This window comes from Cricetulus griseus, chromosome 2 (genome assembly GCF_003668045.3).
Source record: "Cricetulus griseus strain 17A/GY chromosome 2, alternate assembly CriGri-PICRH-1.0, whole genome shotgun sequence".
In the NCBI taxonomy this organism is placed as follows: Eukaryota; Metazoa; Chordata; class Mammalia; order Rodentia; family Cricetidae; genus Cricetulus; species Cricetulus griseus.
This window is the reverse complement of record NC_048595.1, coordinates 203,127,534-203,143,565: the sequence shown is the minus strand read 5'-3', so window position 1 is coordinate 203,143,565 and position 16,032 is coordinate 203,127,534. Positions and strand designations below refer to the sequence as shown.

The 16,032-nt window shown below is 43.5% G+C and overlaps 1 protein-coding gene across 1 annotated transcript; it reads left to right on the top strand.

The window, feature by feature from the left end:
• Positions 1 to 6,102: 6,102 nt before the first annotated feature.
• Positions 6,103 to 10,734, top strand: Srp19 (signal recognition particle 19). Its single transcript, XM_027400704.2, has 5 exons — positions 6,103 to 6,261; positions 6,603 to 6,678; positions 9,267 to 9,338; positions 9,435 to 9,546; positions 10,218 to 10,734. The coding sequence occupies exons 1-5, from the start codon at positions 6,221 to 6,223 to the stop codon at positions 10,349 to 10,351; spliced, it is 435 nt and encodes a 144-aa protein (XP_027256505.1). The 5' UTR covers positions 6,103 to 6,220; the 3' UTR covers positions 10,352 to 10,734.
• Positions 10,735 to 16,032: the final 5,298 nt, after the last annotated feature.

Below are 16,032 nucleotides of genomic sequence, written 5' to 3'. Positions count from 1 at the left end.
TGTCTGAATCTCCTGGGAGCACTTGAAAAGCACTGAGGGAAAAAAAAATAATTAAATAAAAAGCACTGAGAAACCAGAGACCATGACACAGCTGCATCACAGGACCAGTTAAAAATAATAGTTAACAGTTGGAACAATCAGAACTCTTTAAGAGTGAATAAATAGGTAAATGTGGATCTCAATCTAGGTACTTCTGTCTTAGGGTTTCTATTGCTGTGAAGAGAACCATGGCCACAGGAACTCTTATAAAGAAAATCATTTCATTGGGGCTTGCTTATACTTCAGAGGTTCAGTCCATTATCATCACGGTGGGACTGCATGACCGCATGCAGGCAGACATGGTGCTGGAGAAGGAGCTGAGAGTTTTCCATCTTGAATGCAGGCCAACGGGAAGTGAACTGAGACAGTGGGCATATCTTGAGCAAAGGAGACCTCAAAGCCCACCCCACGGTAACACCCTTCCTCTAACAAGGCCACACCTACTCCAACAAAGCCACAACTTCTCATAGTGCAGCTCCCAGTCAGTTTATGGGGCCAGTTACATTCAAACTACCACATTCCGCTCCCTGGCCCCCATAAGCTTGTAACAGTATCATAATCAAATTACATTTAGTCCAACTTCAAAATCACAGCATCAACAATATTTTAAAGTTCAAAGCCTCTTCTGAGATTCATGCAGTCTCTTAACTGCAACCCCCCTATAAAACCAAAATCAAAAAAAAAAAAAAACTCATACTACCAATATATAATGGCACAGGATACACATTACCATTCCAAAACATAGGGAAGGACCAAAGCAAAACCAAAAACCAGTTGGGGAAACTCCAAACTCTGCATCTCCATGTCTGATGGCAAAACGCTCTTCAGATCTCCACTCCACTCCTCTCTGCTTTGTTGACTGCAACACACTTCTTTCTCTTAGGTTAGTTAGTGAACTGTTAGCAGCTTTCCTTGGCAGGTATCCCACGACACTGGCATCTCTAACATCTTGGGGGCTCCAAGGCAATCCAGGCTTCTTCACAGCTTCACACAACGGCCTCTCTGGGTCTCCATTCAGGAACACCCCTGACACATGCCTGGCCTCAGTGGCTTTCCTTAATCTCAGAGGAAGATTCTCATAACCCATCCCTCTCTTCTATCCTCGGCTCTAAAACCAGAACCATGTGGCCAAAGCTGCCAAGTTCTGCTGCTTACTTGGGCTGGAACATGGCCCTTTCACTCAGTTACATCTTTGCCAGCTTTCTGTTTTCCATGTCTACCTTCACTGCCTAAGCTTGACAGTCCTGCAACTGGATCTCTAGACCAGGCTATCCTCAAACTCAGAGATCTGCCTGCCTCTGCCTCTGGAGTACTAGAATTAAAGGCATGTACCACCACATCCAGATCTAAGCTTTTCTTTAATCCTTTTCCATAGGCTGGAAACTTAGCTGGGTGGCATCTTGCCATGAGGTCACCACTTCTTCTAGTCCATTGAATGTGTTTATCTCCTTGAACACAGGACTTAGCTCCACTCCTTCTCCTCAAATTGTACATTTGTATTTTTCCTTTCCTAGCTTGCTCCTTTTCATTACAAATCTTCATTACAGTTACCACTAATAACCATACAAAAGAGGCTGTTTTGAGATTTCCTCTGCCAATGAAATTAATCCAAAAGGCTTTACTTTAGTCTCAGGCAGGCTTTTCAGACAATGGCAAAAAGCAGCCACATTCTTCACCAAATATCACAAGGCCAGTCTCTAGGCCAGATCATCCTAACATTCTTCTCCTCTGAAACCTCTTGATCCAGGTACCCTCAGTTCAAATCACACTCAACACCACTATATCTTCCATGGTTCTACTAGGATGGCCCATTAAGCAGCACTTAAAGCATTCCATTGCTTTCCTAATCCACAGTCCTAAGGTCCATATTCCTTCAAACAAAAGCATGGTCAGGCCTGTCACAGCAATACGCTAGTCTTAGTTAGGGTTTCTATTGATGTGAAGAGAACCATGGCCACAGCAAGTCTTTTTTTTTTTTTTAAGCAAGGTCTTTTTTTTAAGATTTTATTTTTTATGTATACAGTCTTGTGCCTGCATGGCACCAGATCTCATTCAAGGTGGTTGTGAGCCACCGTGTGGTTGCTGGGAATTGAACTCAGGACCTCTGGAAGAACAGTCAGTGCTCTTAACCGCTGAGCCATCTGTCCAGCCCACACAGCAACTCTTATAAAGAAAAACATTTAACTGGCTTGCTTACCATTCAGAGGTTCAGTCTATTATCACAGTGGGACCGCATGACCATATGCAGGCAGACATGGTGCTGGAGAAGGAACTGAGAGTTCTCCATCTTGAATGCAGGCCAATAGGAAGTGAGCTCAGACAGTGGCCATTTCTTGAGCATAGGAGACCTCAAAGCCCACCCCACAGTAGCAACCTTCCTCTAACAAGGGCACATCTACTCCAACAAAGCCACAACTTCTAATAGTGCTGTTCCCAATTAGTTTATGGGGGCCAGTTACATTCAAACTACCACAAACTCAAAACAGGAAAAATGAAATGCTTAATCATTTAAAGTTTAAGCTTTTAATCATACACTAAAACTTAGATTATTCTAACCCAAACTGGGAAACAAGGATTAGAAGTATGAAAGCTTATAGATGCCTAAGGATTTCTCCAGGGGTAAGTAACAGTTGACTGGTGAGATGCATATGCTCCTGTACACAGCCCTAGTGAAACTCAGTGGGCCATCAAAACAAAAAGACAGGAAAGTAGTCGGGATAGAGGAAGGACAATAAGAAGTGGGTGAGGGACCAACCAGAAGGTAACTGGAAAGTTAATATCTAGATACACTATGTATGTGTTATGAAATTGTCGGTAAAACCCATTGTTTTGTGTAACTAATACATAGTTATACTAATAAAACATTTAAAAATAATTATTTTGGGTGCTGGAGAGATGGCTCAGTGGTTAAGAGCACTGGCTGTTCTTCCAGAGGACCTGAGTTCAATTCCCTGCAACCACATAGTGACTCACAAACATCTGTAATGAGATCTGGTGCCCTCTTCTGGCCTGCAGACATACATGCAGACAGAACACTGCACACATAATAAACAAATAAAATCCTTTAAAAAATTATTATTTCATCTTTTAGATAGTAAACTGCCAAAATAAAGACATGATAACTAAGAGCAGATGAGGTAAGAAGGATTAGTTACAATGCACAAAATGGTAGAGAAATAACATAAGTGTAGTAAGCATATGATTAACTGCTACCAGACTGGATAAAGTAAAACCCTCCATTAACAAAAGACGCTAAATGATCCAGAGTAAAAGCAAAACTGCAGTACCTACATCTCAAGTGCAGAGGAAGCAGCAGTGACCAATCTATGCAGAACTATGGTTCTGGGGGAAAGGCATGAAACATAGCACTTAAGGCATAACTGAAACTCTCCTTAAGTGCCAAATGGCACACAGAGAAGCTGATTTGGACATGATTGTATGCACCTATGACCCCAGCACTCAAGAGGCCAAGTAAGGCAGGAGAGTAACAAGCTCACAGTCAGTCTGGCCTAGCTACTGGAGCATTTGTCTTTATATATAAAGATAGATATATCCTTATAAGATAGATAGACAGACAGACAGACAGACAGACAGACAGACAGACAGACAGACAGATGATAGACATCTCAGAGGCTACATGTGAAGGGGCCAGCCCCCCCCCCACCTTTTGGCAGCCATGACTGGCTAACATGTGCTCACCAGACCTTGCTGGGCCTGTCCTGGTCACTTGGAGGTCAGATGCCCTCCTCCAGGCAAGGGACCAATCAGAAGTTAGCTAGCAGATCTGTGCTTTATGGCTCTGGGTGTGCTTTACGGACAAGTGCACAACAGTGACTTGCAGAGCATAGCAACAGCCCTGGAAGTTGACCAATCAACACAGGGCAGGTCATCCAAGCCTAGAGGCACACCAATCCTGAGCCTATGCTACTGGCCAATAAGCATTTTATTAAACCAATAAGAGAAACATATTCACAGCATACAGAAGGACATCCCCCATCATCTCATTTCTATCTAAATAAAAGGTTTTAACTTTAACATAGTAAAATTATATATATAACAAACAGTTATAGAGCAAGAACTACAGTTAACAATATTTAGTCCATTAACATTTGGCAAAATTTAAAGAAAATATTCTATTATCTATCCTATCTTTGTGAGTCTAAAGTTTTATGCGTAACTTATCATAACTAAGGAAAACCGTAACTATCTGTCTTCAACTCCATCAAAGACCTCACAAGAATAATATATAAACTCTAGATTTGACAGAGACATCTTCTCACTGCCTAGACAGTCACCCAAAGTTTCTCTGTAATGTTGGGGCATCCATCTTCAGCCCATAGGCCATAATGTCTGGCAGATTTTTTAATAAAGTAGGAAATTTGAAGACCTGCTTTGTCTTGTTTTGGCAAAGTTTGTCAGTTGCTTTCTTCTGTAAAGCAGGAACCCTGAAGAACCATCCTGTCCCTTGGCAAATTCAGCAGTCACTTTCCTTTGTAACCTGCTTGTCTAGTTTGGACAGCATGCTTACTGTCAGCAGTTGAGGCAAGGGCAGTTCTTTGCCCAATAGGCCAGTTTTGCCACATTGAAAGCAAACTCCATAACAAGTTTCTTCAATTCCCATCATTCTTTCTGACATAATTGGTGTTACCAGAAGAAGCTGTGTCTCATTGTCAAGAAAAACTTTAATAAACCATTTTAAATGCCATAGTCTGTAGGTCTTTGAAAGGTTTGGAAGAATGCCTATCCATTTGAAATATATCTCTGTATAACCTAACTGTAAATTTTGACTATTATAAGTGACTATCCACAATCTGTATTTAAATATGCATTACATTTTTTAAAAGAGCTATATAAACACAATACCTAAACAAGAGAAATATACATATAACAAAGTTGACTTTAAATTTGTATCAATAAGCCAAAATCTATGCCATTCATTTCTATATCACATTCCCTTTTTTCTTTAGAAAAAGAAAGACTATGATCATTAACCATTTATAACCGACCCCGTTTTAAAAAAAAAAAAAAACAAGCGTTTATAAACAATATTTGGGAATCTGGGCTTAGATCTCTCCAAACTGCTTCCTGCTGTTTGGGGGTGCTGTCAATCCCATGGGGATCCTCAGAAAACCAAGAACCATGGCCAAATCCTGGCTGTTGGAGTCTGTGAGGCTACATCATCTCAGCTGTTTTGGATGTTGGACCACCTGGGCCACTGCTTCAGTGGGTCTTGTTTGATCAATATTAGACTGGAAGGAATCAACAGCTTTTTATCTTCTTTGGAAACAAAAGCAGTACCTCTTTTCCAAAGTAGCATGTTCTTAGACTTAAATTTTGAAGTCAAGGCATTTTCAAAATAATAGGTTGGATTAATCCTGCAACACTTACAACCAATTGTCTTTTGGTAGCTGTTGCTCCTTTCTCAGCAATCAAACAATTTAAAGACAATACAATAACATACAGTATCCAGACTCTCTGTGTATTTTCCATCTTTACATGCCTTTTTTTATTACTCTATTTCTTTTATTTTTACCTTTTTGGTGTTTTGTTTGTTGGTTTGGGTCTTTTTCTTTTTCTTTTTTTTTTTTAAGGCAAGGTTGTGTAACTTGGCTGCCATTGAACTGACTCTGTAGACCAGGCTGGCTTTGAACTCAGAGATCTGCTTGTCTGGCAGGGCAGGGCATAGTTCAGTGTCATACACTATTTCATACTCGTGTATATTGCCCCCTTCCCACCTCCATTAGTCCTCTTTGTTCTCAACTTGTGGGTTGTGACCCCCAACAGCGCGATGCCAAAAATACTACAGAGTGCACCTCTCTGAAAACTGAACTTTTCCAAGTCGAAAGCAAGCTGCGGGAACCAGGACTACATAGCTGAGCGCAGAAGGGCGTTTTCCTGCCAAATCTAACAGGTACCTCACTCCAAACCCCAGACCCCCCTTGGTGAACGGCCCCGCTATACCAGGTGAGCCACAGCCTGAACCGCCCGCACCTTCCCAGGGGGCCAGCTTCCCAAGCCACGTCACTCCGTGCCGGAACCAACCTGTGAGAGAAAAATCCACAGCCGGCCGCTTTAGGTGTAGGACTTCCGCCGGAAGGGCGGGCGGTCTCCGAGCTCCGAGTCAGCTTCCGGCTGGTGTTGGGCCTGTAGAACTGGCGGGGCTGTGGGGACTCCCGTGGAGATGGCTTGCGCCGCCGCGCGGTCCCCGGCCGACCAGGACAGGTGGGTCCGCGGGAAGGCTGTCCGCGGCGCTGCTGGGCTCGGGGCTTCCTCCCGACCGGAACCTGACGCTGGACCACAGTCACGCGTGCTGCTTTCAGAGAGGCTCGCCCGGTGCCTTCTGAGTCTTTCCTGCCCGTGCACCAGCGCGCCCCAGCCTCGGGAACTCCTGACAGGCTGTTGTGTCAAAGTTAACAGTTGCCGCGTAATTTAGCTTCGGTCATTATATATGTTGACTGAATGTATACATGGGATAAGAGGTCTTTGCAATGACAGCGAACTTGCCTCTTTTAAATTACCGCCTGAGTCACCCAGCTGTGCTGTTCTGTGTGTTTTTGTGGCAGGTATATTTGTATCTACCCCGCTTATTTAAATAATAAGAAGACCATAGCCGAGGGGAGGCGGATTCCCATAAGTAAGGTGAGTGCGTGACACGTAGGCCGATGAAGGCTTGGGGAAGGTTGCCTTGTTTCTTTTTCACTGCCCTTCTTTGAGAATGAAGGGTCCAGTAGCCAAGATTTGCAGTGTCTCCCTTAACATTGGTGAAACCGCCGGGCGTTGGTGGTGCACGCCTTTAATCCCAGCACTCGGGAGGCAGAGGCAGGTGGATCTCTGTGAGTTCAAGACCAGCCTGGTCTACAAGAACTGGTTCCAAGACAGTCTCCAAAGCCACAGAGAAACCGTGTCTCAAAAAACCAAACACACACACACACACACACACACACACACACACACACAATAACAACAACAAAAAAAAAATTGGTGAAACCGGAAAAGCAAGAGGATTATTCATGATCTGTTTGTACATAAAAGGTGTATAAATAAGAGGTGTCTGTAATGTTCTTATGTTTTAAGACCAAGATTATGACAGTCATCTTAATAAAAGCAAAGTGATGGCATTTTACTTTGGTGCAGACTCACTATTTTAGTGTGTTAGGAATAAAGGTTTGTACAAAGTGCCACTTTGTTGAGTTTTGCCTTTATTACTTTTTTTTTAAGGAGTATAAAATCGCTTTAAAGGTAGTACTTTTGGAACGTAGATGTAGGGATGGAGTATAGCTCCATGGTAGAGCTATTAGCACAACATGTGGAATCCCCTATCAGTGAGAACACAATTAGGCAGATTACTGGATTTTTAGTTCTAAAAAATGTGATCTTGGGGTAGGAAAACCCTAATTTGGGGCTGGTCTGGTGACTTAAGCTTAGAAAATGCCCAGTGCTAAAAGAGAGATCTCACAGAATTTTTATGTAATGTTCTACTTTTAGAGTCATCAAGTTTTATAATCAAATGAGGTCTGAAGCAAAGAATTAGCCATTTTTGTATGAGTATCTCTCATTTGGCTGTTACTTCAAAGAGTAAACTCTAAAATCCACTTTGCCTCTTCCGAGGCACTGTTGAGAATAATGCCAAACAGCAAGGCACCATGACAGGCTTTTGATAATGCTCCCAGATGCTCTCTGAAGAGTTTATTTTTTTTTTTTAAAGAAAATTCATGGATGCGTAGCTAACAAACTTGACAAAAGTCTTTAATTGCATAAATTGAATAATTTTCATCTGGGGATAGAGCTGGTTACAGCACCCAGATTTAGGAAACAGCATGCTGGAAGATTCCTGTCTCCATCTCTAGCTCCTTCCTGCGCTCACTCATGTAAGGGAGCTGATTTTCAACACCATAGGTCACCTTGGCCTGGTTCTTCATTTTATATGTATGGAGTTATTCATTATGTACCTTTCTGTCTTTCTCACAGATTCGTAACTCTTACGTTTTGCATGTTCTGTTGCTTGGGAATGAATGCACAACCTCAAATAGGCTAAGCAAGTGCTCTGCTGCTAAGCAACACCTCCAGTGTAGTTTTTAACTCTAATTGCTCAAGCAAGAGTTTCTTAGTAGCAGCACCATTGACGGTTTTTGTTTGTTTTAAAGATTTATTCTATTTTTATTGTTGTGTATGTGGGAATGTATACATGTGAATGCAGGTACTGTGGAGGCCAGAAGAGGGCGTCAGATCCCCCGGACCTGGGTTTCCAGCTTCCTGGTATGGGTGCTAGGAACTGAACTTGGGTCCTCTGCAAGAGCAGTACAAGCCCTCGGTGCTGAGCAGTCTCTCCAACCCCCATTGACATCTCTGAGTCAGATAATTGTTTGTTTTGGACAACTGTCTGTGCATCTCAAGGTGATGGTAACACCCCTGGCCTCTCCCTTCTAGATAGCAGTTCCCTTTCTCAAATTATCTTGAAGCAGAACTGTCACCCAACATGACTGAATGTTCCCAGAATAGATCATGTGTACGCTTCCCCTGCCACAATGTACTGGCTGCATTGTGGAACTGCAAGTGTGAATCCCACACTCCTTTCTTTTGTTTCTAGTTTGAGGCTGTTACAGATAGTGCTGTGGGACTAGAGAGATGGCTCAGCTGTTAAAAACACTGCTTTTGCAAAAGACCTGTTCCCTGCCCCCACATGGTAGCTCACAGCCATCTGTAACTCCAGTTCGGGGCCTCTTCTGATCTCTGTGGGCACTGCACAAATGTGGTATACAGACATACACATAAGTAAATAATAAAAATAAGTAAGATGAATATGTAGTGCTACTGTGAACATGCTTGAGCATGTCTTTTGCACTTCTGTTGAATATATACCTCAGTTGCAGGGCCATAGCAAATCATATGTTCAGCTTTAGTAGATATGGTTGTATGTATAGTTATTTAGCCAGTCAGTTTGCATTTAGCTTTTGCTGTGTTCAGAATATCCTGCTAGGTGCTAGGATATGTATTGATGAAGTCCTTTTTCTCGTACAGCTTATGTTGGAAGAGAAACACACAACTGTTATTCCTGAGAATTTTTTAAATTACAGTAGGAATAAATGGACTTAGTAAAAAAAAGAAAAGAAAAAGGACACTAGGGTTTAGTCTCTGTTTTGCTCATAATATTAGAAATGATTTACACAACCATATAGTAATATTCACTTAAAACTCAGCTGTTGGTGTTTTTGTTTTGTACTGCTCAGGCTGTAGAAAACCCTACTGCTACTGAGATTCAGGATGTCTGTTCAGCAGTTGGACTGAATGCATTTCTGGAGGTATGATGTGAGCCTCTTGTCACTGTGTTTGATACTCCCCTCACTGATGTTATAACTCTCTGAAAGCCTGTTTTTGTTTCGTCTTATGTGTGTTAGAAAAACAAAATGTACTCCAGAGAGTGGAACCGTGATGTTCAGTACAGAGGCAGAGTTCGGGTACAGCTCAGACAGGAAGATGGCAGCCTGTGTCTTGTACAGTTCCCATCACGTAAGCCTTTTCAAAGGAATGCATTGGGTTCAGGGGTAGTTATCTTGTACAAAGGGTACACATACCGCACATCTGTAGCCCCAGCACTCAGGAAGCTGAGGCAGAAGGATTGCTGCAAATTCAGTACCTTTATGGGCTATAGAGTGAGTTCAAGACCAACCTGAGCAAGTTTGTAAGGCCTTGTCTCAAAATAGAAAAGATATCTAGAGGTGTAGCTAAGTGGTGGATTGCCTAGCATGCACAGGGACCTGGGTCCAAGCCCCAGTACAGCAAAATCAATATGTAAATGAAATCTAAGCTGCAATATTGAACAAAGAATAGAAAGTAGACATACCATAGTGTGGTGCTAGGCATGGAAACTTAAATGTTAATACTACTGTTTATTGATGAATATATGTAGTAATACTGATTGATAGAAATGCTTTTTTAAATGGGCTGGAAGCTATTTAAAATACCCATTTTTAAGACAGTAGCTACCTAATGGTGAGTAGTAAGGTAGGGTAAGGAGTAGAGGTCAGGGGACTAAAGGTCAGAGAACACCGAGCGGCAGGTTGCTAGGACGAAGACAAGAACTCTTGGTTCAGACTTAGTGTTTTATAGTTACGTTTTGCTCATTTAAGCATTTCAGTGTTTCAAAGATTGTTACACTAAACCTTGCTTCTGGTTTTTAGGTAAGTCAGTGATGCTATATGTAGCAGAAATGATACCCAAGCTAAAAACAAGAACACAAAAAACAGGAGGTGCTGACCCAAGTCTTCAACAAGGAGAGGGGAGTAAGAAGGGAAAAGGAAAGAAGAAGAAATGATGTGTGTGAGCATGGTGTGAGCATTGAGCACACAGTCCTACTGTGAGAGGCATGGGCTTCTCTGGGAGTGAGGGAGCAGCTGTCGTTTGTGTCATTTAACTGAACTGTGAGCAAGTGTGTCTCCCATCTTCATCAACAGAGTTAACAGTGAGATAAGTTTACATCAAAAGTCTGCATCTAGCTTTTATACTGTAAAAAGGAAAAATTGTGTGGAAGAAAGAAGAATATTTTTAACAGATAATGACTGTCCCATAAGTTACTTGAAATTCTGTATCTGTTTGTCCTCTATGTAAACATATGTTTCAGGTAAATAAGTTTAATAAAATTTAAAATACACATTTTGTTCACATTTTAAGTTAATGAAATAAAAACATTTAAACTGACTTGTAGCTTTCACTTATGAAGCAGTTAATTCCAGTAGAGGAGATTAATGAGAGTAAAGCTAGTTAAGTGTGGACAGAAATGAGGCCGAAGACAATTGGGAAGGGCGGTGAGGCTCTGTACCCGTAATTTGCTGGTACAGTCAGCAGTTCCATTTGAAGCTTTAAACTTGCTTATGTGTTAGTCTTATGGCCATTGTTTCTGTGAGTAAAGGGCTTGCTATACAAGCACGAAGATTTGAGTTTAGATCCTAGTATACATGCAAAGGCCAGGTGCAGTGTTGTAGGAGACAGGCAGATCCCAGGGGTGGGCTCCAAGTTGAGTGAGAGACCCTGACTCATAAAATAATACGGGGGTGATAAAGAAGATACTTGACGTCAACTGCTGGCCACCACACACACAGTGCATGAACACTCATCACACAAAACATTTCAAAGCCCATGTGGTATCACTCGATATAATCTAACATCCTGGAGGTGGAGGCAGGAGGACCAGAAATTCAAATCTGGCCTCAGCTACATAGATAATCCAGTTCCAGGTCAGCCTGGGCTAATTGAGAAACGGTCTCAAGACAAATCAGACATTGTTTCCACCAGAGTTCCAAAAGTGACCTGTTCTTGAGCACCTGGAATCCACTTTCTTTGAAGAAAGTAACTTGGAAAGGTTTTCCGAATGCATTCCAAAGCACTTCCTGGAGTGGTGGCTTTGAGCTTTTGTAGCACCTGTCCTCCGGTACAACACAACTGCCCAACTGCCATGTTGCCCTCCTGAACTTTTAGCAGCAATGAGTAGCCAACAGGAGGCCCTCACTGAAAGCCCATTAGCTTTTAGTCATGGTGGCCCCACCCTAAAGACATAGGGAGTTAACAGGGGGAAGGCTCAACGGATCCCACCCTTCCCAGAGGATCTGTTGGCAGTTGCTGTTCTTCAGTGTTATAGTCAGCCTTAAGTCACCCGTGCACCTGTAAGGAACCTAATTGTGATGATTTGAATACTTAGTCATCAGGAAGTGGCACTCCTTGAGAAGGATTAGAAGATGTGACCTTGTTGGAGGAAGAATGTCACTGGCTAAAACACTAATTAAAATCATGAGTTCACCAAACAAGACTTGAGTGAAATCATTGCTTTGGTCTGTTTGAGTTTTGTCTGGGGTGAATAGATGTTTATTTCCCCAAGAAAAGTTCACATCTTTGCTGCCTGAGTGTGGAGCACAACAGAACTAAGCATAAGTCTGGGAGTTGCATTGCCTCTACTGTTAGTGAAGAGCCATGCAGCTGCAATTATCTGAAAGTGGAATGCTCGCAGGGTTAATCCCAATATTGTCATCCTTCCAGCATTAGCAGTGGCATTGCCCCTGCCATGGCTGAAAGGCATGCAACTAAGCAACCCGTATGAAGGCAGTGTCTCTGGGAAGAATCCTAGGGCATCAAAAGAAGAACACTTACCTGATGAATGGGGTCCACCTACTGAGCACAGAGATGCCCCCAAATGGATGATGGACTAAAGAATGTATCACAAGGGCTGCAGAGATGGCCCAACAGTTAAGAGCACTTGCTACCCCTGCGGAAGACCCAGGTTCCAATCCCAGCACCCCTGCGGAAGACCCAGGTTCCAATCCCAGCACTCATGGCAGCTCACAAACATCTTAACTACAGTGCCGTAGTATCCAAAACCCTCTTCTGCCTCTGTGGGCATCAAGCAAGCATTCACACAATTTTTTAAAGAAAAGAATACATATATTACAGTCCTTGAAAGTAGTGTATATGGGACAGGACCTTAAGCAGGCTACGGTGTCAGTGCTGTGGCCTTTGCTCTGGGCAATAAGACATGCAACTGGGGCTGAGGTACAGGGGAACTGCAATGAGACAGACATGGTAGATGTTAGTTAGCATGCACTGGACTCTGAGTTGGTGAGAAAAGTGAAAGGGAAAAAAAATGAGATGGAGGCATTGACTTGCTCTGCCCTCCAGGTAAGGTGCATAAGGGAAAGTACACCCTAGGCCTGTGCCAAGCATCCCTTCCTGGGAGCCCAAAACTCAGATCAGGTCAGAAGACAGCTCCAGCATCAGGGTACAGCATGAAGGGCACTATGGTAACCAGAATAGTTTGCCTTTGAACTGGTTGGTTTGGAAAAAGACTTACTTTTGGGGGACAAGGACACAGATAGCCTACATTGACCAGAAACGAGCTGAGGCTGAGGGTGACCTTGAGCTGACTCCTTTTCCACTTCTAGAGGGCTAGGATTACAGGCCTGAATGCCATCGGTGTGATGCATCCCCTGTGGTACTGGGACTGAGTCCAGGCCTAATGTACACTAGCCCAGCATTCTACCAACTGAGCTACAGCCCCAGAAGAAAGACTAAAAATGACTGTTTTTAATTATTACTTTGTGTGTGAGCATGTATATGGAAGTCAAAGAATGACTTCCAAGAACCAGCTCTCTCCTTGCACCATGTGGGTCCTGGAGACTAAACTCAGGTTGATGGGGTCGGTAGCAAGTACCTCTACCTGATGAGCTATCTTGTCCGCTCCAGGAAAGACTTTTTTTTCTTTTTAATTATTTTAAGATTTATCTATTGAGTATACAGTGTCCTGCCTGCATGTATGCCTGTGGGCCAGAAGAGGGCACCAGATCCCATTATAGATGGTTGTGAACCACCGTATGGTTGCTGGGAATTGAATTCAGGACCTCTGGAAGAGTAGCCAGTGCTCTTAACCATTGATCCATCTCTCCAGCCCGCAGGAAAGGCTTTTAATTGTTCTATATTATATTTACTTGTATGAATGTGTGCACAAATGCATAAGACAGAGGACAACTTGCAGAGGTTGGGTCTCTGCTTCCACTGTGTGGGTCCTAGGGATCAAACTTAGGTCATCATTCCTGATGGCAAGTGCCTTTACCCACTGAGACATCTACTAATCTAAGATATAAATAGAAAAGAGAAAGCTTGTCACAGCACGGCTCTCAAGACAGGGGGACATGGGTACAGATGGGACCAGTGAGGTGCGTGCTATAGGAGCAGAGAAACTGAATGCCATAACTACCCATCGACATGAGTTGTCTTGTTGCTGCAACAGGATACCTGGCAAAGCAACTGAAGGAAGAAAAGAGGGGAAGGGGTGAGGGAGAGGGAGGGTTTATTCTACCCCACAGTTAGAAAACACAATCCATCCTGGTAGGGAAAGCCCGGCAGCAGAAGCTCCAGGCATCTTGTCACATCACACCCACAGTCAGGAAGTGTGGACTGCTTGTGTTCAGCTTTCGGTCTTCCTCTTATGTAGCCCAGACCCCGAGCCTAGATCCTTTCAAGATCACAATATTAAGACAGAGACTGCATAACCTGAGGTGACTGGAGGAAAACCAGCCCCTGGTGGATTGGTTAGGACCAGCTAAGGAACCCATCAGTATCAGGGAGCAAGGACAGCAGAGAAAGGACCAACACTACTGAAGGACCAGGCCTGTGAGAGGACGGATTTGTGCCCAGCTCACTGGGCTGGGTTGGACTGTGTGTTTGCAGGAGACTGTTTACAGGAGAGTTGAAAAGTTTGATGGGCTCAAGAGAGCTCGGCGGTTCCCAACACTGGCTGCTCTTCCCAGCACCCACATGGAGGCTCATAACCCTCTTAACTCTGGTTCCTGGGGATCCATTGCCCTCTTATGGCTTCCTCAGCACACACAGGCATATATGCAGGCAAAAGACCCATACATATAAAACATAATAAAAAAAAACATTAAAAAAGCTTGATTCATCAGGTCCCTGAGGACTGTTATGAGGCCTTAATGGCTTTGCTGAGCCCACACTGTAACATGATCCTTATGAGGTAGGAACTGTGCAAATTCATCTTGCACAAGCGAGTCTACTAGGGAGGAAACTGTTCACCCAGCCCAGGGCTTTGTTGGCAGCAAGCTACAGCTCAGGCCAGAGACCATCAGATCAAACACAGCCACATGAAGGCACAGCCACATGAAGGCACAGCCACTCTCCCCCTTGGCCTTACTCAGAGAATTCCAGCCAGCCCTGGCCCCACTGAGCTTGGCAGTGGTGGGGAGATGCCTGGCAGCCCTGTGGCCACACCCAGGATGAAGCAGCAGGATGGCTCACAGAACTGTCCTGGAGCTCACAGAAGGACTGTGAGAGGGGAGGGCTAAGGAAGTGCCTCCCACCAACACCGTTTTCAACATTGACACTTTAAGAAAACATTGACTACAGCTGTGGGATCCTCTCACCCTCTGCTGGACCTTGCTAACATTTTCCTCTTAGCTGCCCTGTCCTGGGATTAGCTGGAGCTCGTTTGGGATGGTGGGTGGTGGGCCTTCAGTGACGCTGCGAGTGACCATGCCCAGTGTCCTTCCCACGGGAGGCATTAACTCTCATCTTTGGAAAAGAGGGCTCATTCTGTTTCCTCCCTTCCCCTGTCACACACATGTACATTTGACACTTCCTGCCCTGCCATACACTTCCTAATTTAATCACTAACTTAGGAATTAACATTCAATCCATGCATAGCTGAGGCCACGTGCTTCTACAACTAAGTGTGGAGAAGGCTGAACGCAGCCGGGTGGTAGTGCTCACCCCACAGGTGCATGGCTTGTGGTAGGATCCCAGAACAAGCAAAAACAAAGGGGTGGGGAAGGAAAGGAGAGAAGAGACAGAGAACATCAAAGATCCCTGGGAATTCGTGAAAAATGCAATAGCACTGGCCCAGCCTAGAATCCCAATGCACTTAAGAGACTCCCTAGGTGACAGACTTAGACTTCCTAGGGGAGGCCTTACCCTCTCCGTGGAGCAGATGGGAGGAAGTGGGGAGGAGGGAACTGGGATTGGAATGTAAAAAAAATTAATTAATTAAAAATGCAAAAAAAGAAACATAAGTGAAATGCATTGAAAAGAAAAAAAGAGACTCCTTAGGCAATTCTTTTGTTTGTTTGTTTGTGGGTTTTTTTGTTTTTGTTTTTGTTTGGTTGGTTTGGTTTTTTGAGACAGGGTTTCTCTGTGGCTTTGGAGGCTGTCCTGGAACTCGCTCTTGTAGACCAGGCTGGTCTCAAACTCACAGAGATCCGCCTGCCTCTGCCTTCCGAGTGCTGGGACTAAAGGCATGCACCACCACCGCCCAGCCTAGGCAATTCTTATTTGTATTAAAGTTGGAGAAACTATGAAGTATGTTGGGTTTATTATTATTTTCTGGATTTATTGGTTTCTTATAATTATAAAATATATTTTGTTATATTAAGTGGAAACTATTTTCTGAATATTTTGAATTTGAAACTGAATATTTTGTATTTTTATTTGCTTAGTTTA

What these genes read in the sequence shown, in the direction of transcription:
- Srp19 (XM_027400704.2), top strand. Translation starts at nt 6,221, where the DNA reads ATGGCTTGCGCCGCCGCGCGGTCCCCGGCCGACCAGGACAG. An exon ending in GGCGGATTCCCATAAGTAAG is followed by an intron (nt 6,679 to 9,266) that starts GTGAGTGCGTGA and finishes TGTACTGCTCAG; the next exon opens with GCTGTAGAAAACCCTACTGC. An exon ending in TCTTGTACAGTTCCCATCAC is followed by an intron (nt 9,547 to 10,217) that starts GTAAGCCTTTTC and finishes TCTGGTTTTTAG; the next exon opens with GTAAGTCAGTGATGCTATAT.